The sequence below is a fragment of the Heptranchias perlo genome, chromosome 2, assembly GCF_035084215.1.
Source record: "Heptranchias perlo isolate sHepPer1 chromosome 2, sHepPer1.hap1, whole genome shotgun sequence".
Lineage (NCBI taxonomy): Eukaryota > Metazoa > Chordata > Chondrichthyes > Hexanchiformes > Hexanchidae > Heptranchias > Heptranchias perlo.
Window position 1 is genome coordinate 156,414,745 of NC_090326.1, and position 22,595 is coordinate 156,437,339.

Genomic DNA, 22,595 nt, shown 5'->3' on the forward strand with positions numbered 1-22,595 from the left:
CCTGATCACCACAGTAAGTCTGGGCAGATAACTCCTGATCTCCACAGTAAGTCTGGGCAGATAACTCCTGATCTCCACAGTAAGTCTGGGCAGATAACTCCTGATCACCACAGTAAGTCTGGGCAGATAACTCCTGATCACCACAGTAAGTCTGGGCAGATAACTCCTGATCTCCACAGTAAGTCTGGGCAGCTAACTCCTGATCACCACAGTAAGTCTGGGCAGATAACTCCTGATCTCCACAGTAAGTCTGGGCAGATAACTCCTGATCTCCACAGTAAGTCTGGGCAGATAACTCCTGATCTCCACAGTAAGTCTGGGCAGATAACTCCTGATCACCACAGTAAGTCTGGGCAGATAACTCCTGATCACCACAGTAAGTCTGGGCAGATAACTCCTGGTGGGTAAAGTTTAAAGTGATAGGTTTTAAGTCAATATTAAATTTTAAAGTCAGCATCCAAAATATAAAATGCTAAATGCTTTTTTTGTTTATCCCCGTAGTTCCTGCTGGTTGTAATGGACCGTGTACTGACTGAGAATGAGGAACACAAGGGAGGGAGGCCTGCCCTACTCTGAGAAGGCATCCAATAGCCAAATGAGACCCTTTCTGATTTTCTGTCCTCTATTGGGGGAAAGCTCTATCTTCAGTACCTGCTCGCTGCAGGGAGGCAGAGATTGGCAGTCAAGGAGTGAGAGGCCAAGCCTGTGTTCCTCAACTTGAGCTCATCCAAAACTCTGCTGCCCGTATCCTAACTCGCACTGTTCACTCATCACCCCTGTGCTCGCTGACCTACATTGGCTCCTGGTCCGGCAAAGCCTCGATTGCAGAACTCCCCTCCTTGTTTTCAAATCCCTCCATGGCCTCGTCCCTCCCTATCTCTGTAACCTCCTCCAGCCCTACAACCCTCCGAGATCTCTGCGCTCCTCCAATTCTTGCCTCTTGCACATCTCCAATTTTAATCGCTCCACCATTGGTGGCCGTGTCTTCAGCTGCCTAGACCTTAAGCTCTGGAATTCCCTCCCTAAACCTCTCTGCCTCTCTACCTCTATTCCTTTAAGATGCTCCTTAAAACCTACCTTTTTCACCAAACATTTGGTCACCTGTCCCTAATATCTCCTTATGTGGCTCGGTATCAAATTTTGTTTGATAATGGCTCCTGTGAAGCGCCTTGGGATGTTTTTACTATGTTAAAGGCGCTATATAAATGCAAGTTGTTGTTGTTGCTTTCGGTTTTCCTGGAGAAGAATTCAGCCCAAAAATAAGATAAACCACAGTCACTTGGTGAGGCCTCTTCTGGCATTGTGAAACGGCCTGTGCGGAAATATCATTTTTTTTTCTGAAAGCTGGCATTTCCACACATCCTGATCCTATTTTCGCCTGGTTTTCCCTCGCTGTCTGTCATTGGCGTCACACCGTGATTTGTGACAACGGCTACACTGACTTAATCGGGTTCTCAATTATCCTCAGTGGTTGACCCTAGGTCCCTGTCAGCCAGTCAGCCTGCACTATTCAATTGAGATGCGATTGGAGCAAGTGACCTTTTAGTAAATTAAATCCCACATGGAGGACGAGCAAAACCTTCCCTTAATTAAAATCATAGTACTCCGAGATGGTGAGACGGTGCAGTCAATGCTTCAGCTGGTTTTATATTGAACCAGGAGCAGGGAGTCAATTAAGTCGCTAGGCAAGAGCCCCGTAGCAAATTCATGAACAAAATCAAAGCTCCTTTAATCCAGTGTTGCAGGAGTGAGGGTTGTTATGATTACAGAATGCTTCTTTGATTGACAGTAAATGTACCGGGTATTTCTTTGTTCTTTGAGAGTGTCTCCTGAGATTGAGAGGTGGTGTGATGATTGGTTCGAAATAAAACAGCAATAAAGAACGACAAATAAAAGCTCCCACCCATTTTCCTACTCATCTGAATGTCAGGAACTGGAGTGCAGAAGATTCCTGCCCCCCCCATAATGAATATTTAAATCAAACATTTCTAATCATAACTGCTCCCATTTTTTCAGACAGCAGGTGCTGGTAATGGTTGTGCTGTTGCCATTTGCAGCTCCTCTAGACCCATCTTTTGTTTCTTTACTTGTCCCACCATCACCCTCCTTTGCCTTGCACCATCATCCCTTTTGTCATTTAATCACTCCTGCCCGCCAGCCTAAACACAGACCTTCCCTTTTGTTCTTTCCTCCCCCCCACTTCCTCTCTCCCCGCCTTTCCCTCGCTCTGCACTTGCTTAAAAACTGTTAAATCTTTAACTTCTTCCAGTTCTGACGAAAGGTCATCGACCTGAAACATTGGGCTCGATTTTCGCACCCCCGAGCGGGTGCGTTCGTGGCGGGGGGGCTGCGAAAATCGGGGATTCCCGGGGCAGGTCCGGAGCCCGGCTCCAGCCCGCCCACTTCCGGGTTCCCCAGTGATGCGCTGACATGCGCGCGCAGCCCCCGCATGTGGGACTCCCACCGGCAATTAAAGCCGGCAGGGTGCCACTTAAAGTACTTGAACAGGTACTTCAGGTCATTTACAGACCTGATTGACCTGATATTTCAGGAGGGGTGGGATTTTGAAATTAACTGAGACTGTTTCCCGTACTGGGGAAACACTCCCAGTTCAAATGGATGTGTTGCAGCCATCAGCCTGTGGCAGCTGCAAAGGTCCATTTGACAGGTGGTGGGGGGAGACCCTCACTCATTGCAGGAGGCCACTCTGTCACCTTGGACAAAGTTTGGCCTCCACCACCCTCCTCCTAACAATAAAAGTCACCAACTTCCACACTTACCCCGGTGTCCAGACACATGTACCTACCTTGCGGACCCCCTCAAATGTACATCTTGCAGATGGGGGCTGCCGTAGCTGCAGTCATGACCTCCTCGGAGGGTGAACAGCATCACCAGTCTCACCGGCCATGCCGTCCACCTCTGACATGTGAAGGCCAATAAAGTGCTGTGACACATCCACCTGCACAGCAGGAGGGAGGGCAACCGCAGAGAGAGATGCATCGCAGAGGGGCACTACCCTCGCCACAGGGTCCACAGACTGAGGCTCAGCTTCCTGGACCTCTCTGAGCAGCAGTGCACACGGAGACTCAGAGTCACTCAACATGTAGTCGTGGACATCTGCAGCCTCCTTCATGCCGAGCTGCTCCCGGCTGGCCCGAGCACCATCTTCTTACCTGTTGCTGTCAAAGTCACCACTGCCCTCAACAACTTCTCCTCCGCATCCTTCCAGGGTGCAACCGGGGACATCGCCGACGTCTCTCAGTCGTCTGCGCAAAAGAGCCCTGCAAATACACCTGCACCCACTCTGCAGTGACACAATGGGTGGCATCAGTTGTTGGTCTTCATTGTGATCCTCAGGAAAGGGCATTATTGCACAAACCAGACAAGATTCGCAAAGACGTGGCAGTAGTGGTGACAATATAATGTGTTATTTGAGTTGATGAGAAATTAAATGTAGGTAAACACCATGACAAACCCTCAAACACCCTTGTGCATCCCCTTCATGCTCACGACACGTTTACCTTACGCTTCCTACTGCACATATGTGATGCATGCCCTGTGGCTGCAGCACAGGTAGTGGCAGGTTGAGTGAGGCTGACCGTGAAAGAGATGCATGAGAGGGTGAGTATGAGATAGAGCCATGAGATTGTATGAGGATTGGGTTGAGTGGTAGTGGTGGGATGAGTACTGGCGAGGTGAGTAAGTGCAGGTAAGATGAGGATGAGGTTTGAGTGCGTATGAGGGGTGATGTGACAGAGTAGTGTTGGCAGTGCAGAAGGAGATGTGGGGTGGGGGCGGTGATGTGGCAGATGGAGTGTAGGGGAATGAGTAAGTGTACTCACTTCGGCTGACCTACGTAGGTGATTGCAGCGCCTCCTGCACTGTATGCAGGTGGGCGATATGTTGGTGGTGCAGGTGACCTCCTCTGCCACCTCGAGCCAGGCCTTCCTGGTGGCAGAGGCAGGCCGCTTCCTCCCGCCCGCCGGGGGGAAGATCTCTGTCCTCCCCCTCCTCCTCACCCCATCCAAAAATACCTGGAGTGAGGCATCATTAAACCTGGGAGCAGCCTTCCCCCTGGGCTGCTCCATGCTGTAATTTTTGCTATTTCCTGCAGCATCAGTCAGTGGAGGACTGCCCCTTTAAATAGCTCCTCCAGCTGACAGACCTTACTGCGCATGCGCAGTCCGCCCGCAGCGCAGCTCAGCAGCGGGAAACCCGGAAGCACAGGTAAGTGGCTCCAAATAGCCTGCGATTGCGTGCGCAGCACACTGATTTCACCGGGCACGTTACCCATGCGCCCAGTCGACCCCCCGCTGAGAACCCGTCGCCCTGCTAATATCGAGCCCATTAACTCTGTTTCTTTCTCCACAGATGCTGCCTGACTTGCTGGGTATTTCCAGCATTTTCTGTTTTTACTTCTAATTTGTAATTCAAAAGTGTGCAAATCAGATATAATTCAACAAGGATTTAGTGACATTTCTGACATCATTTACAGCACTATCTATATATTATGAACAAAGTGCAGTGTATGGTGCACAGTTCCTGACCACAAACCTTACTTCCTGGGTCACAATTTTGAGTGACACTTTTCATGTCAACATTTCACATGTATAATAGAAAAATCCCACAGGAACATTTCAGTATTTAGAACACTCTATCAATGTGGCATCATGTAGCCATTATGGTTTGTTGATCAACCAAAATTCAAAATGTTTTTTGAAAAATTATTTCATCTACCAATTTTTTTCAGTAACGGAAAATTCTGAACATCCAAAATAAGGTTTTAAAAAAAATTAAAGCATTATATATTACACAGTAACGTGATTAAATTTATCCATTGAGTTTTTTTTTGTATTCATCAAAGCTTTTACTTGAAGGCCTTGGCCTCTCTCAAAAACCTGAGTTTGGGATATTTTTGCCCAAAGCAGTGACACTGTTAGCTGAAAATGTTTCTGCAGTCTGAACATGTGCAGTGAGCACAATTCCCCACAATGTATCAGTTCACAGAACTGTCATTCTCGAACAAAAATCTCTCTTCATTTCTGCTGGGTGGGAGGCCTCAAAATCACCTTAGAATGTGTTTCCTCATCCTAATTTGAATCCTTTAAATAAGCAAATGAAGGCTCTAATTATCACTTGTATTTTGTTGACAGTTCAAAAAATTCCATATACTGAGACACAAAGAGGGGACAGAGAGAGAGAGAGAGAGTGAGAGGGGCAAACGCAGATAGAGAGGGAAGGGCAAAGGATCAGACACATGGGCTCGATTTTTACAGGGGTTGGGGGGGGGATGGGAAGAGCGCGTGGGAGCCAGGCAGCGGGCGATGAACCCAGCAAGGTCGGAGGCGTAGAGGCCCCGCTGATCTTAATGGCAGGGCCTCATTTGAATAGATATTTGCAGAGTCCCGCCTGACACTCGACCAGATTAACTGCCTGGCTGGCGGGCGGGAGTGGGAATCTGGCAGCAGGAGGCTGCAGCCAGGGACCCATGGACACGATCCCTGGCACTCAGTGGGTGAAGGGCTTGCAGTGCAATCGTGTTGAGATCGGGGCGAGGCCTGGGGATTCCCTCTTTGCGATGGGAAGTTAGGGTAGACTGGGGATTCCCTTTGCGCATTGCAATCGGGGAAGAGGGAGGGGGGAGGGGGATGCCGAGGCTAGGTCTTAAGCAGGTCTGCCTATCTTTAGCCTGAATCACCGTTGTAAGTATCACGGCAACCGGGAACGTGGCTGGTCGGAGGCCGGATCTCAATTTTTAGGATTTTAACCCTCCCTCAATCCTTTCCAGTCCTTTGGTGAGGGTGGGGGAGGGGGTGAAAATCGAGGCCAGAGATACACTTCCACAAACCAATCACTAAACACCAAACTTAATGTTTGCAGAGATCTATTGGAAAGGTGCAAAGCATGGCTGTCAGATCTGGGGTTCACTCCCCCTTCCCCCAGTGCTGTCAGATCTGGGCTTCACTCCCCCCTCCCCCCAGTGCTGTCAGATCTGGGGTTCACTCCCCCTCCCCACAGTGCTGTCAGATCTGGGGTTCACTCCCCCCTCCCCCACAGTGCTGTCAGATCTGGGGTTCACTCCCCCTCCCCCCACAGTGCTGTCAGATCTGGGGTTCACTCCCCCCTCCCCCCACAGTGCTGTCAGAGCTGGGGTTCACTCCCCCCTCCCCCCACAGTGCTGTCAGATCTGGGGTTCACTCCCCCCTCCCCCCACAGTGCTGTCAGAGCTGGGGTTCACTGCCCCCTCCTCCACAGTGCTGTCAGATCTGGGGTTCACTCCCCCCTCCCCCCACAGTGCTGTCAGAGCTGGGGTTCACTCACCCCCTCCCCCACAGTGCTGTCAGATCTGGGGTTCACTGCCCCCTCCTCCACAGTGCTGTCAGATCTGGGGTTCACTCCCCCCTCCCCTACAGTGCTGTCAGATCTGGGGTTCACTCCCCTCCCCCCATGCTGTCAGATCTGGGGTTCACTTACCCCCTCCCCCACAGTGCTATCACATCTGGGGTTCACTCCCCCTCCCCCCAGTGCTGTCAGATCTGGGGTTCACTGCCCCCACAGTGCTGTCAGAGCTGCGGTTCACTCCCCCTCTCCCCCCAGTGCTGTCAGAGCTGCGGTTCACTCCCCCCTCCCCCCAGTGCTGTCAGATCTGGGGTTCACTCCCCCTCCCCCAGTGCTGTCAGATCTGGGGTTCACTCCCCCTCCCCCCCGTGCTGTCAGATCTGGGGTTCACTCCCCCTCCCCCAGTGCTGTCAGATCTGGGGTTCACTCCCCCTCCCCCCCGTGCTGTCAGATCTGGGGTTCACTCCCCCTCCCCCCAGTGCTGTCAGATCTGGGGTACACTCCCCCTCCCCCCAGTGCTGTCAGATCTGGGGTACACTCCCCCTCCCCCCAGTGCTGTCAGATCTGGGGTACACTCTCCCCTCCCCCCAGTGCTGTCAGATCTGGGGTACACTCTCCCCCCTCCCCTCAGTGCTGACAGATCTGGGGTTCACTCACCCCTTCTCCCCAGTGCTGTCAGATCTGGGGTACACTCTCCCCCCTCCCCTCAGTGCTGACAGATCTGGGGTTCACTCCCCCCTCCCCCCAGTGCTGTCAGATCTGGGGTACACTCTCCCCCCTCCCCTCAGTGCTGACAGATCTGGGGTACACTCTCCCCCCTCCCCTCAGTGCTGACAGATCTGGGGTTCACTCACCCCCCTAAAATATCTGGGAGCTCCGGGCATTGGAGTGTCCCTGTTTTACTCGCTTTCACTGGAGGAGAGTAGTTCATGCGCAAACATTGATAACTGGTGATACTCTGGAACCCATCACCCACCCACCCCAGGTCTGCCAATCCCAGGGCCATCGCAGTACTGCTAAAGTCTCGGACACTATTAAAGCCCAGGCCCATGCTGCCTGCGACCAAAGTGCAGGCCTGTCCCCCAGTACAACCACACCCAACTCCCTCCACTAAATACAGCTAAATACGAGGGCCTGGATTTTCCCCTTCGTCACAGTGGGGGCTCAGGCGGAGGACTCCAGCCCCCTGCTCCACCCTCCTGCCATTTTCCTGGGCCGGTGCTGATTATTGAGGCTCCCGATGGGGTTCCTTTAACCAAGAGGGAGCCCGCTGCAGCCACTGAGGACAACACAGGGAGAGACACCCACTGAGGTACCAGAAGAACTGGGAGACACAGGAGAGCTGTGAAAACTAAAACCCACTTTGTACTGAAGGCCTCAGGACCGGACTGAGGCCTTTAAAGGTGAATGATTGAGACCACGATGGCAGGAGAGGAGGCTTCTACCAGACTCTTTCCCTCTAACAAATGAAGTAGGGGGCTGTTTGAGGTGGGAGAGTACTAGACTGGCTGGCCACTCCCCTACCCCAGGGATTATCACCGACCCACTCTTGGGGGCTGCCTCTTGGGTTGGAGGTTATCAGCGACAGCAGGAAGGGAAATGGGGCAGCCTGTGGGCGGGCACTGAAGGGGCTGAGCGGCCTCCCTCCCGGCGGGAGCAGGGAGAGAAAGACAGATGCAAGGTTCGGGAATGCAGAGGAGCATCTCACCGTCCGTCCCATTTACCCTCGTTTTTTCCCCAATCTGGGAGGGGATAGCAGAGGGAAATCCAGGCCCAGGTATCTCACTCCAACAGATCGATCTTGCTGTGTATTCAGAGCTTTAAAACTACTAAGGGATAAAAATTAAACACATAGGTAAAGGAATATATATATATATATCTATTATGGAAAATAAAGGCCAGTCATTGACAGTCACCACAGAATAATAACAGTTATGAAATTCAGTCCCAAAGCACCAGCAAATAAATCTCAGAATCCCATCTAATAAAAATGGAATTTGTAAATCGGCTGCCCTGATGTTATCCCCTAACTGGCAATAACACCTGTGTTGTTATCAAACAACAAAACCTTATGACTTAACAGGAGCATCCCCACAGGAGATCTGTGAGCATCAGTAAAGATGAGAAGTTCCAACAACACGGAGAATGCGATGCCACTCTGGGTGCTCTCCACCATCGGAAGGCCTAACCTGCCGGGGCAGGGTGGGGGGGGGCAACGTGCTTCCGCAACGGAGCGGAATTTTTTGTTTGCCTGTCATCTTCCCTCTCTCTCTCTCTCTCCTGAAAAGGCTGATTCGCCCTGGATATGGCCCCATAGGTGCTGACCACCCCTCTCCACCCAAGTAACCATTCTTCAAGTCTGAACCTACAGTGAGGGGGAAGAGTGTCGACAGGCAGGTCATTTGACCGTGAGCCGGGGGGGGGGTTCTTGTTGCCTGCCCTCACCCAATGTTCACACTTGCCCATAGGGGAGGGGAGGGTCGGGTCACTGGCTGAGGGGGCGAAACATAGGAACAGGAGGAGGTCATTCAGCCCCTTGAGCCTGTTCCACCATTCAGTTACATCATGGCTGATCTGTATCTTAACTCCACCTACCTGCCGTAGTTCTGTAACCCTTAATACCCTTACCTAGCAATCTCAGTTTTCAATTGGCCTCCCAGCCTCAACAGCTTTTTTCGGGGGGAGATAGTTCCAGATTTCCACCACCCTTTGTGTGAAGAAGTGCTTCCTGACAACACCCCTGAACAGCCTGGCTCCAATTTTAAGGTTGTTCTGGACTTACCCACTTGAGGAAATAATTTCTCTCTATCTACCCCATCAACTCCTTTAATCATCTTAAACACCTCAAATATATCACCTCTGAATCTTCTATACTTGAGGGAATACAAGCCTAGTCTATGCATCCTGTCCTCATAACTTAACCCTTTTAGCCCCGGTATCATTCTGGTGAATCTGCGCTGCATCCCCTCCAGGGACAATATATCCTTGGAAACGCTGGTTAATCTTTCACCACCTTAACCAAGAGCCCTGAGGCCAATTATACCTCCTTCCGTTGTCCTCACTGAGATCAACTAATTCGGCATTGAGCAGGGATTGAACCTGGGTCTTTTGAGGTTGGTGCAGCTTAGTTCCACACTGGGCTGTCACGACCAACTGGGCCATCCCAGAGCCTGTACATTGTATTTTTTTTAAGCTAAATGGAAACTCATCTAAAGACTGCGGAGTTAAATTAATTGTAAACAATTTTACAACACCAAGTTATAGTCCAGCAATTTTATTTTAAATTCACAAGCTTTCGGAGGCTTCCTCCTTCGTCAGGTGAACAATGTGAGATTAAATTAAGATTAGATGGGGGGTGAAATTGAATGTGGGCGGTGATGCAAAACACGCAATATCGCATTGGTCGCCTGTAAGGTGACATCAGTGGGTGGAGCTCTCGTCTCTGAGTCAAAAAGATTGTGGGTTCAAGCCCCACTCAAAAGACTTGAGCACACAGTCCAGGCTGGCACTCCCAGTGCCGGTACTGAGGGAGTGCTGCACTCTCGGAGGTGTATTGGTCATCATCTCATTGCTGTTTGTGGGACCTTGCAGCGTGCAAATTGGCTGCTGTATTTCCCACGTTACAGCAGTTACTACACTTCAAAAGTATTTCATTGGCCGTGATCATAAGAAATAGGATCAGGAGTAGGTCTTACTGCCCCTCGAGCCTGCTCCGCCATTAATAAGATCATGGCTGATCTTCGACCTCAACTCCACTTTCCCGCCCGATCCCCATATCCCTTGATTCCTTTAGAGTCCAAAAATCTATCGATCTCAATCTTGAACATATTCAACGACGAAAGAATTCCAAAGATTCACAACCCTCTGCGTGAAGAAATTCCTCCTCATCTCAGTCTTAAATGGCCGATCCCTTATCCAGAGACTATGCCCCCCTCGTTCTAGACTCTCCAGCCAGGTGAAATGGCCTCTCAGCATCTACCCTGTCAAGCCCCCTCAGAATCTTGTATGTTTCAATGAGATCACCTCTCAGTCTTCTAAACTCCAGAGAGTATAGGCCCATTCTACTCAACCTCTCCTCACAGGACAACGCTCTCATCCCAGGAATCAATCTTTGTGCTTTGGGACGTCCTGAGGTCGTGAACGGTGCTATAGAAATGCGGGTTCTTTCTCTCGTTCTTGAGATGCGCCACCAGATGTTTTTCCATTGACTTCAACAGAAGTTAACACTGGGCGGGGACGTTTCACCAGTGACCGAGGTGAGACCACGTATTTTTGCACTAACGGCCAAGACCGATTTCCACCCCGAGGACTTCTGGTTTTCAAGGAATCGCTTCTGTCTGAAGCCGTACTCCAGGGGTGCCCTTGAATAAGGCCAAGCAGATCTGGAGAGTTCAATCAACAGTCACAGAGAATAAGCATTTGGGGTCAGCCGGGCATTCAAACATAGCACTTTTAATAGAACAAACATTTTTTTTCCGTCAAACTCTAGATTTGGTTTCCAGAAACACAAAGAGAAATAAAAATCACAGGGGTGGGGAGGAGAGTGAGAATTGGGGCACTGGGATCCAGGACTAACATCTACTCCTGAATGAATGAGATTTATGTTGCGACTGACATTATTTATTAATCTCGACTAGTTCTCTTTTTTAAACCCAACTGGGAGGAGAGGCGGGCCTGAGGTGTATTTCTTGTGGGGCCCACTCCACCTTTCTCTCGCGGGCAACAGTGCTCCTCCAATCGGCACCTGCCTAAAAGGCACAGGTACTCGTGTTCAGCGGGAATCATAAGGAGACGTTCCCAAGACTCCATAAAACCACCCCCACAAACATGGGCTGGGAGAAATTTTAAATTAACCTGCCCGCCGGGGAACTGACCGGATCAGATCGGCCGCCTGTTTTACACCCCGCCCGATTGCTCAGTGGGTAACACTCTGGCCTCTGAGTCAGGAGGTTGTGGGTTCAAGCCCCACTCCAGAGAATTGAGCACAAAATCAAGGCTGACACTCCAGGGCAGTACTGAGGGAGTGCCGCACTGTCGGAGGTGCCGTCTTTCGGATGAGATGCTAAACCGCGACCCCGTCTGTTTCCCAGGTGGATGTAAAAGATCCCATGACACTATTTCGAAGAGGAGCAGGGAGGTTCTCCCCGGTGTCCTGGCCAATATTTATCCATCAACCAGCCTCACTAAAAACATTATCTGGTCATTTTATCACATTGCTGCTTGTGGGACCTTGCTGTGTGCAAAATTGGCTGCCGCGTTTCCTACATTACAACAGTGACTACACTTCAGAAGTGTTCATTGGCTGCAAAGCGCTTTGGGACATCCTGAGGTCATGAAAGGCGCTATAGAAATGCAAGTCTTTCTTCTTTTATTGACTTCTATCACCAGCCGATCTGGGTTAGTTTGAGATGACCCCCCCGCCATGGTGGTCAATCAGCACAAGCTCCCATCTCCTGCAGAAACCTGTCCAACTGGAGGCAACAGTTTGAGCCACTAAGAAAAAAACTATTCTAACAAATGGGTCCGAACCCACCCTAGGTAAAGCACCAAAGAAGACACTATTTTAAAATTTTAAAGCAGTACTCTTACATTAATTCGTCATTGCTGGAAGAAGCATTCCTATCTTAATTTACTTTATGCAAAATAAATAAAAACAGAAAATAAGTGAGACATTTGAAAGGATCTCTGTGTTGGTGAAGTGGAACAAAGAAGCCGAGGCCTTGTCCTTCCCTCTGACCTCCAGTCATTGAATCTTCTCTCCATGGTCGAATATCACGTCACATTCTTGAAGGCAGCAGGTGAATAAGTCTGATACTCTGTGACGCGTTGGTCACTGAGATTCGCAGCAAATCATTTGTTTACAAATACATTGCTCGTGCACAGAGAGAAAAAAAATACATTTCTCGTGGAATAACTTAAAAACGGTTGCATAAAAAAGCTGTGCGATCTCAGCAATACAAGTCGGAGCGGACAAATATTTTCCAAATGTCTTACTGGGGGAACGTAGCAGCTGGTGGGATGGAGGCCAATCTCGTTACCACCCATCTTGTCTTTTGTCTCCTGTATCCGCACCTATCCCACCTCTCCCCTCCTCCTCCTCCTTCACAACCTGAACAGCCACCAGTGGTTGGGAGGGTGGAAAGTGTCCTCAGTCGGTGCTGTTTGTTGGACCGCCCACTAGGGGGCGAACCTGAGCGGCCGGCCCACTGATGTTAATGCTCCACATCCCTCAACGTTCATAGAATCACACAGAATGTACAGCACAGAAACAGGCCATTCGGCCCAACAGGTCCGTGCCAGTGTTTATACTCCACACAAGCTTCCTCCCTTCCTACTTCTTCTAACCCTGTTCGTGATCCTTGACATAGGCCACAATGAGTATTGCTGTGAATTACTTTGTTCACTTGAACCAATGCGTAAAGCAGAAGCAAGACGGTACGTTGACCGAGCTGTACAATCGCCATTGGTGACGTGATTATGGTCCGATGGCCAATAGTTGCCTGAGGTGAAAAGGGCAGGAGCTCACAGGTCTGGTGCAAAAACAGACAATTATATGCTTGAGTAGAAAAATATCAAGTATAATAATAAATTTATGAAAGACCCATAACATATGCAATAAGTGTTACATTTGCTACAGAAGTTGTGATAATTGTTAATGCAAGGTCATACATAACCAGCAGGAGACACACCATTATAATAATATTTCAAATAAATGCATACAGTCAGTCACTATAGTGATAACATTGTAATTTTTTTTCTGATCCCAGCCTAGTATATTATCAGTATCATCAATATTACTGCCACAGCCCTGCGCGGTCCCTCCAGTTCTCTTGTAATATAAAGCTTGAAGCAAAGCTGTCAGAACCAAGGTCAAAGGTCAATCACATCCTGTGGTCTGAACTCAGAACTTTTGCTGAAGAAGTGAAGCAAAAAAGCCTCATTTTTTTTTTATCCTCCGCGACTAATGGTACAACAGGTTTGACTTCACGTCATTTTTTTTTCGTGTAAACAAGACATTTTAAAGCATTTTTCTTTACACTAAGGACTCTCTATCTTTGTCAGGACCTTTCTTAGCGTCTATTTTCCCATCAGGTTCTGGGTCAGTGACTCTCACTTCAATGTTTTCACTATCAGCCCTGGTGACGCTGTTATAAGATGGAGGAGATGAGGAGGAGGACATTGTCTCTGATCGCTCTAATTTTGGACCATAATGTTCTTTGATCATCGCTGCGATTAGCCCTTCTTTTTCCGGGGCCTCTTCTACAATAATGTTTCCGTCACTAGTTCTGTGGCGATACAAGAAAGAAGCCTGCTTCATGGAGCGACGGAGCAAGTGTCTCCTGTATGCGCTCTGAATAATTATGACAGATACCTCTTCCTGTTTCCTCCTAAGAGTAGTTGTGATAGGTTCGTAGGAGATCTTTGAGGGATTGGCTGCCATGAATTTCTCCTCCATCTGCAGCTTAAGAGCGTCCATTTCCCCTGATTCTCCCAGCACCCGCTTGGTGAAAGCAAAGAGAATATCTAAACAGTGAATCCTGTCCCCGCTCACCATGGGCAGGTCCATGGCAATGAGTTTGATTTTATTTGGCTTTGCCACGCGGAGGGGCTCCTTCAGGGCGTCCGCGAAGTCTGGGAGCGCCGAATACTCAATGAACTGCGTGGCCTCAGGATCAAACTTCTCCCACACTTCGTAGAACATCTCAAAGTCATCCTCGCTGAGGGGCTCGGTGCTTTCCTCTGTGGCCACGCTGAAGTTCTCCAAGATGACGGCTATGTACATGTTTACAACAATCAGAAAGGAGATAATGATATAACTGACGAAGAAAAAGATCCCGACAGATTGTTTTCCACAATCTCCTTTTATGTTGGTGCCTTGGTTTTCTTTGTGTGGGTCGCAGTCTGGACTCTCACTGTTGAGAATGGGACTCAGGAGACCATCCCATCCTGCTGACGTGGTGATTTGGAAGAGGCAGATCATGCTGTTTCCAAACGTCTCAAAGTTGAACATGTCATCGATGCCGTCCACTTTCTTCACGTAAGCAAAGTTCGCCATTCCGAAAATGGCATAGATAAACATAACCAGGAACAACAGGAGGCCAATGTTGAACAAGGCAGGCAGCGACATCATTAATGCAAAGAGCAATGTCCTTATTCCTTTCGCCCCTCGTATAAGACGAAGGACTCGTCCAATACGAGCCAAGCGGATGACTCTGAAGAGCGTAGGTGATACAAAGTATTTTTCAATGAGATCTGACAGCACAAGACCTGGATAAAAAAAGACAAATCCCAATGTAAATAAAGGAATATTTTTCATCAAATTATAAACAACACACCTGTATTTAAGTAGCACCGCTAACGTACTAAAATGTCCCAAAATGACACCATCCAGGACAAAGCAGCCCGCTTGATTGGTACCCCATCCACCACCCTAAACATTCACTCCCTTCACCACCGGCGCACTGTGGCTGCAGTGTGTACCATCCACAGAATGCGCTGCAGCAACTCGCCAAGGCTTCTTCGACAGCACCTCCCAAACCCGCGACCTCTACTACCTAGAAGGACAAGGGCAGCAGGCACATGGGAACAACACCACCTGCACGTTCCCCTCCAAGTCACACACCATCCCGACTTGGAAATATATCACCATTCCTTCATCGTCGCTGGGTCAAAATCCTGGAACTCCCTACCTAACAGCACTGTGGGAGAACCGTCACCACACGGACTGCAGCGGTTCAAGAAGGCGGCTCACCACCACCTTCTCGAGGGCAATTAGGGATGGACAATAAATGCCGGCCTCGCCAGTGACGCCCACATTCCGTGAACGAATAAAAAAAAAAGGTGCTTCGCAGAAGACTTATCAGACAAAATTTGACATCGAGCCACATAAAGAGATATTAGGACAAGCTTGGTTAAAGAGTTAGGCTTTAAGGCTCACCTTAAAGGAGGAGGGAGAGGTAGAGAGGAGGAGAGGTTTAGGGACATTAATATAGGTGATAAACATAATTAATGTAGGCGGTACCAGATTTTGTCTGAGTGCTCAAGTCAAATGACTTACACATAAACTACGTCAACTTAAAAAAAGAACTTGCATTTTTATAGCACCTTTCACATCCTCAAGAGGGCCCAAATATCTTCACAGTCAATGAAGTACATCTTTCAAATGTAGTCGCTGCTTTTGTAGGCAAAGGTAGCAGCCAATTTGTGCACAGCAAGGTCCCACATGCAGCAATGAGATAAATGACCAGTTAACCTGAACTTGGAGGTATTAATAGAGAGATAAATGGTGGCCAGGACACATCCTCTGCTCGTCTTTGAATAGTGTCATGGGATCTTTTACTTGAATCACCTGAACAGGCAGATGCGGCCTCGGTTTAATGTCTCATCTGAAAGCGCAGCATCCCCTTCGTACCGCACTGAAGTGTCAGCCTGCATTATTTGCTCAAATCCCTGGGGTGAGGCTCAGACCCATGAATTTCTCACTCAGAGCCGAGAGTGCTACCACTGACCCAAGGTGGTTAGAATCCAAATAGTTCGAGCTCAGTAATGTTTTAAAGCATTTAGCACAATGAAGCATACTGGCAGAGATGGGATTTGTTAAAAGGGAAAAGATATAAGGTCCCTATCGAATTTCACTGAATAAAAGAACATTTTAACCCTGCGTGAACTGTAGCTTTGTACAAACTTATTAACAGATAACTAAGGGCTGTTGTATCCGAAATAGTGTAAACCAAGATTTATTTCTAACAGAACGATCACCTTGATAATAAGTCCATCAATGGGGTAGAAATTCTATGGCGCCTGGTTTTTGGTGCGATACATCTGCGCTTGAACAGGGAGGCCAGAGGCCGGCTCGAAATTGGGCCTTGGACCTCCACCTACATAACGTGGGCCTGTTGCGCCTCCACAGGCAGCTCACACCTTTCTGCAGCATTGAATTTCGGGCCGCCTGCCTTTCCGGCAGCGCCCCGGGTAAGTTCCGGGGGGAGGGAGGGGCATTTCCACATCAAGATCAACATTTTGTTTTAACTTAGGCCGCTTTCCAGACCACATCCAGCAGAACCTGAGCGGACCAGGGCCATAACCTGCTCCACTGTTTCCCTCATGGCAGCCCAATCTGTCAGAGGAGTCTTAAAACAGGCCTTGGGCTCTTTACCAGCATATGCAAGGGGCCTAACCAATCCTGCTTTAGGCGACTGCCCTGGGCACCTGAAAAATGCCCCCACCTAATATTGATTTGGACGTCTTCCGGGCGCAGGACGTTGGTCCCTGAAACTGGCCCTCGTTGCGCCCATTTTATGCACATAAGGTTAGCTCAACCCCAGAAAGGGAATAATTGAAACCGTGAAGTCTCACTCCTGCAGGTCGTCAATTGTTCCGGAAGGATTTAAAAAAAAAACTCTTACTTTTTATTTTCCTCCCTTTATTTCTCTTCCTGTATCTAATTTGACTCTAATTCGCCCGATTTCCTTCTCTGTCGTTCGCTCTGTACCTTTCTCTATCCTTAAAATTCATTGGTTAAAGAGATAGACCATTTGACCGGACGTTCATGAGGTCTCAGATGCCCCATTGGCCTCGCTGCGCCGTTACCAATTTGCACTTACAGCAGTTTGCGGCGCATAAATAATACGCCCTCATGGGCGTGAAAAAAAGACCCAATTCATGGCGCTCGCCCCGAGATGCCCTGTTCCAGCAATTTATGGGCCATTCTGTTTATGATACAGAGAACATAAGATAATATGTTACTGTTTTTCATTGTACTTGAGCAATGTAATGTCCAGATACATGAACCCTTAAAAGGTGGCAATGCAGGTGGAAAAGGCTGAATGGGATTCTGGGTTGTCTCTACAAGGGCATTGAATAGAAAAGCAAGGAAGTGATGTTGAATTTCTACAAGATGTTAGGTTGGCCGCAGTCAGAATATTGCGTGCAATTCTGGGCATTGCATCTATAAGGATATCAGAGTGGTGGGTAAAGTACAGAAAAAACTCACCAGGACACATCAGGAATGAAAGATTATGGTTATGAGGAAAAACTCGTTGAGGCTTTTTATTTTGCTGAAATAGAAAAGGTCAAACGGGAATTAATGAAAGTTTTCAAAATGAGGAAATGTTTTGAGGGAATAAATAGTGTAAGGTTGTTTTCACTGGTTGGAGAATTGGTAACAAGGAGACAGTAACTCAGGGTTATCACTAGAAGAATCAGGTAATAGGGTTCGGTGGTATAATGGTTATTTGTAAGCTCAAATCCCACCACAGCAGTTTGAAATTTTAATTCAGTTTTTCAAATAGTTGAGATACTGGATGGGCTAAAAATTGACAAAGAAGAGGTACTAGAAAGGCTAGTTGCACTTAAACATAAGAGAACATAAGAAATTGGAGCAGGAGTAGGCCAATCGGCCCCTCGAGCCTGCTCCGCCATTCAATAAGATCATGGCTGATCTGATCCCAACCACAAATCTAAAGAACACAAGAAGTAGGAGCAGGACCCGGCCACATAGCCCCTGGGCCCTCTCCGCCACCCACAGGGCATTGACCGATCCGAACTCAGCTTCATGTCCAATTTCCTGCCCGCTCCCCATAACCCCTAATTCCCTTTACTTCTAGGAAACTGTCTATTTCTGTTTTAAATTTATGTAGCTTCCACAGCTTCCTGGGGCAGCAAATTCCACAGACCTACCACCCTCTGAGTGAAGAAGTTTCTCCTCATCTCAGTTTTGAAAGAGCAGCCCCTTATTCTAAGATTATGCCCCCTAGTTCTAGTTTCACCCATCTTTGGGAACATCCTTACTGCATCCACCCGATCAAGCCCCTTCACAATCTTATATGTTTCAATAAGATCGCCTCTCATTCTTCTGAACTCCAATGAGTAGAGTCCCAATCTACTCAACCTCTCCTCATATGTCCGCCCCCTCATCCCCGGGATTAACCGAGTGAACCTTCTTTGTACTGCCTCGAGAGCAAGTATGTCTTTTCTTAAGTATGGAGACCAAAACTGTATGCAGTATTCCAGGTGCGGTCTCACCAATACCTTATATTGCTGCAGCAATACCTCCCTGTTTTTATATTCTATCCCCCTAGCAATAAAAGCCAACATTCCGTTGGCTTTCTTGATCACCTGCTGCACCTGCATACCAACTTTTTGATTTTCTTGCACTAGGACCCCCAGATCCCTTTGTACTGCAGTACTTTCCAGTCTCTCGCCATTAAGAAAATAACTTGCTCTCTGATTTTTCCTGCCAAAGTGCATAACCTCACATTTTCCAATATTATATTGCATCTGCCAAATCTCCGCCCACTCACCCAGCCTGTCTATATCCCCTTGCAGGTTTTTTATGTCCTCCTCACTCTCTACTTTCCCTCCCATCTTTGTATCATCTGCAAATTTTGATATGTTGCACTCGGTCCCCTCCTCCAAATCGTTAATATAGATTGTAAAGAGTTGGGGACCCAGCACCGACCCCTGTGGAACACCACTGGTTACTGGTTGCCAGTCCGAAAATGAACCATTTATCCCAACTCTCTGCTTCCTGTTCGATAACCAATCCTCCCCAATCCCGTAATTTTTTATCTTAAGTAATAATCTTTTATGTGGCACCTTGTCGAATGCCTTATCTAAAGTAGATAAGTCACCCGGTCCGGATGGGATGCATCCTAGGTTGCTGAGGGAAGTAAGGGTGGAAATTGCGGAGGTACTGCCCATAATCTTCCAAACATCCTTAGATACGGGGGTGGTGCCAGAGGACTGGAGAATTACAAATGTTACACCCTTGTTCAAAAAAGGTGTAAGGATAAACCTGGCAACTACAGACCAGTCCGTTTAATCTCAGTGGTGGGGAAACTTTTAGAAATGATATTCCGGGACAGAATTAACAGTCACTTGGGCAAGTGTGGATTAATCAGGGAAAGCAAGCACGGATTTGTTAAAGGCAAATCGTACTTAACTAACTTGATTGAGTTTTTTGAAGAGGTAACAGAGAGAGTTGATGTGGTGTATATGGACTTTCAAAAGATGTTTGATAATAGGCTTGTCAGCAAAGTTGAAGCCCATGGAATAAAAGGGGCAGTGGCAGCATGGATATGAAATTGGCTAAGTGACAGTGAGTAGTGGTGAACGGTTGTTTTTCGGACTGGAGGGAGGTATACAGTGGTGTTCCCCAGGGGTCGGTATTGCTTTTCTTGATATATATTAATGACTTGGTCTTTGGTGTACATGGTACAATTTCAAAATTTGCAGATGACACAAAACTTGGAAGTGTAGTGAACAGTGAGGAGGATAGTGATAGACTTCAAGAGGATATAGACAGGCTGGTGGAATGGGCGGACATATGGCAGATGAAATTTAACACAGAAAAATGCGAAGTGATACATTTTGGGAGGAAGAACGAGGAGGGGTAATACAAACTAAAGGGTACAATTCTAAAGGGGGTGCAGGAACAGAGAGACCTGGGGGTATATGTGCACAAATCGCTGAAGATGGCTGGGCAGGTTGAGAAAGCGGTTAAAAAAGCAAACGGGATTCTAGGCTTTATAAATAGAGGATAGAGTGCAAAAGCAAGGCAGTTATGATGAACCTTTATAAAACACTGGTTCGGCCACAACTGCAGTATTGTGCGCAATTCTGGGCGCCGCACTTTAGAAGGATGTGAAGGCCTTAGAGAGGGTGCAGAAAAGATTTACCAGAATGGTTCCAGGGATGAGGGATTTCAGTTACGTGGATAGACTGGAGAAGCTGGGGTTGTTCTCCTTAGAGCAGAGAAGGTTGAGAGGAGATTTTATAGAGATATTCAAAATCATGAGGGGTCTAGACAGAGTAGATAGAGAGAAACTATTCCCATTGGTGGAAGGGTCAAGAACCAGAGGAAACAGATTTAAGGTGATTGGCAAAAGAACCAAAGGCGACATGAGGAAAAACCTTTTTACTCGTACAAGAAATGCAAAAAGTGAACATGGAGGTTCAGCAAACAATTAGGAAAGCAAATGGCATGTTGGCCTTTATTGCAAGGGTGTTGGAGTACAAGGGTAAGGAAGTCTTACTACAATTGTACAGGGCTTTGGTGAGACCTCACCTGGAGTACTGCGGATTGTTTTGATCTCCTTATCTAAGGTAGGATATACTTGCCTTAGAGGTGGTGCAATGAAGGTTCACTAGATTGATTCCTGGAATGAGAGGGTTGTCCTATGAGGAGAGGTTGAGTAGAATGGGCCTATACTCTCTGGAGTTTATAAGATGAGAGGTGATCTCATTGAAACATGTAAGATTCTGAGGGGGCTTGACAGGGTAGATGCTGAAAGGTTGTTTCCCCTGGCTGGACAGTCTAGAACTAGGGAGCATAGTCGCAAGATAAGGGGTCGGGCATTTAAGACTGAGATGAGGAGAAATTTCTTCACTCAGAGGGTTGTGAATATTTGGAATTCTCTAACCCAGAGGGCTGTAGATGTTGAGTCATTGAGTTGATAGGTTTTTGGACTCTAGGGGAATTAAGGGATATGGGGATAGGGCAGGAAAGTGGAGTTGAGGTCGAAGATCAGCCATGATCTGATTGAATGGCGGAGCAGGTTCGAGGGGCCGTATGGCCTACTCCTGCTCCTATTTCTTGTGTTCTTATCTTATGTTCTTACGCAGCGAGTGGTTATGATCTGGAATGCACTGCCTGAGGGGGTGGTGGAGGCAGATTCAATCGTGACTTTCAAAGAAGAATTGGATAAGTACCTGAAGGGAAAAAATTTGCAAAGCTATGGGGAGAGGGCGGGACAGTGGGACTAGCTGGATTGCTTGTGCAGACAGCCAGCACAGGCTCGATGGATGGGCCGAATGGCCTCCTTCTGTGCTGTAATCATTCTATGATCCAATGATTCTAAGAATTAAGGGACGAAGTTAGAAGAAATTCTTTTCACAAGAAAGGTTATTAGAACAAGGAATGCTTTACCGCAAGCAGCTACAGGGGAAGAGACTTTATCATCATTTTAAAAGGTAATTCAATAAGTATTAAAAAGGAAGAATATAAAAGTATACAGGAAAAAGCCACGGAAATGGGATTAGATTGGATAGCTCCAGGCACAATGGGTTTAATGGCCTCCTTCTGTGCTGTAAATTCTATTCACTCGTAGATTTTTCGTTTATATTACTAGACAATTCATGAAGAATAAAACCAAATTAGAATGAATTAAAACACAATCGGGCCAATTATTACCTTGCCATGTGTTAACCAGAAGCTCACTTGTCACCAAGTGGCAGTAATGTATACATCCACATCCATACAAGTGGGGATTGTTACTCCCGGGCAGGAAGATCAGGCACTGGATTCCCTGCTCGGGAGTTGGTGTTGGAGGCACGGTCGATTTTAAAGGCTGAGCCTCATTAACATTTCGCAGTCCAGCTGTTCTGCCGACATACTTTGTCCAAATAATTGTGTGATCTTATAAATTTCCTTTTCCGATTCTACTTACCCTCCTAGTCTGGCATCATCTGGAGACCTGACCACTTTGCATTGAGTTTCTGAGTCTAGGTAATTTTATATAAATGAGAGAGAATGGTAGTTGCAAAACTGAGCCCCGAGATACCACGCTCAGTACTACCCCTTCCCTCACTCCGACACAACTCCTTTAATGACTGTTCGCTGTTTCCTACCTGTCAGCCGATTGTTATCTATTCCCAGGGTTTACCTTGAATCCCCACAGCTTCGAGTTTAATTAATAGCCTTTTGCGTGGAATTTTATCAAAAGCCACTTGGAAGCTGAGCTGCACCGCAGCTTATCACAGTCCACTTGGGCTGTCACTTCCTCAAAGTCCAGGACATTAGTCAGGCAGGATCTTCCCCTTCTGAATCCATGCTGACTGCTGGATAACTCGGGTGTTGTTATTGTACAGATGATCCACAAGTTTACCGCTGAGAGTCGATTCCATTCTTTTACATGTAATAGAACATTGGAGAAAAGCCTCAAAAGGACAACATCGACGAGGAAGGAAGAGCTTTGGACGGTATTTAGAAGCTTAGGATAAAGGTGAGCTCTGACCAGGATTTCTAGGACCCTGGTAATGTTATCATCTCCCTCATGGCCAGCCTCACTCAACCTGCCACCACCTGTGCTGCAGCCACAGGGCATGCATCACATATGTGCAGTAGGCAGCGTAAGGCAAATGTTTCGTGAGCATGAAGGGGGTGCACAAGGGTGTCGGAGGGTTTGCCATGGGTGTTACCTATATTGAATTTCAGAGCAACAAACAGCACACATTATATTGGCACCACCACTGCC

At 47.7% G+C, this 22,595-nt stretch overlaps 1 protein-coding gene across 2 annotated transcripts in view; it reads right to left on the reverse strand.

Annotated features, from left to right (window-relative positions):
• Nucleotides 1–12,901: 12,901 nt before the first annotated feature.
• scn5lab (sodium channel, voltage gated, type V-like, alpha b) overlaps nt 12,902–22,595 on the reverse strand; it is a 321,528-nt gene continuing 311,834 nt past the window's right edge. For both annotated transcript variants that reach the window (XM_067967964.1, XM_067967957.1), the window contains one exon: nt 12,902–14,607. In XM_067967964.1, coding sequence (XP_067824065.1) covers nt 13,373–14,607 — 1,235 coding nt within the window. In that variant the 3' untranslated portion in view covers nt 12,902–13,372. The remainder of the gene's footprint in view (nt 14,608–22,595) is intronic.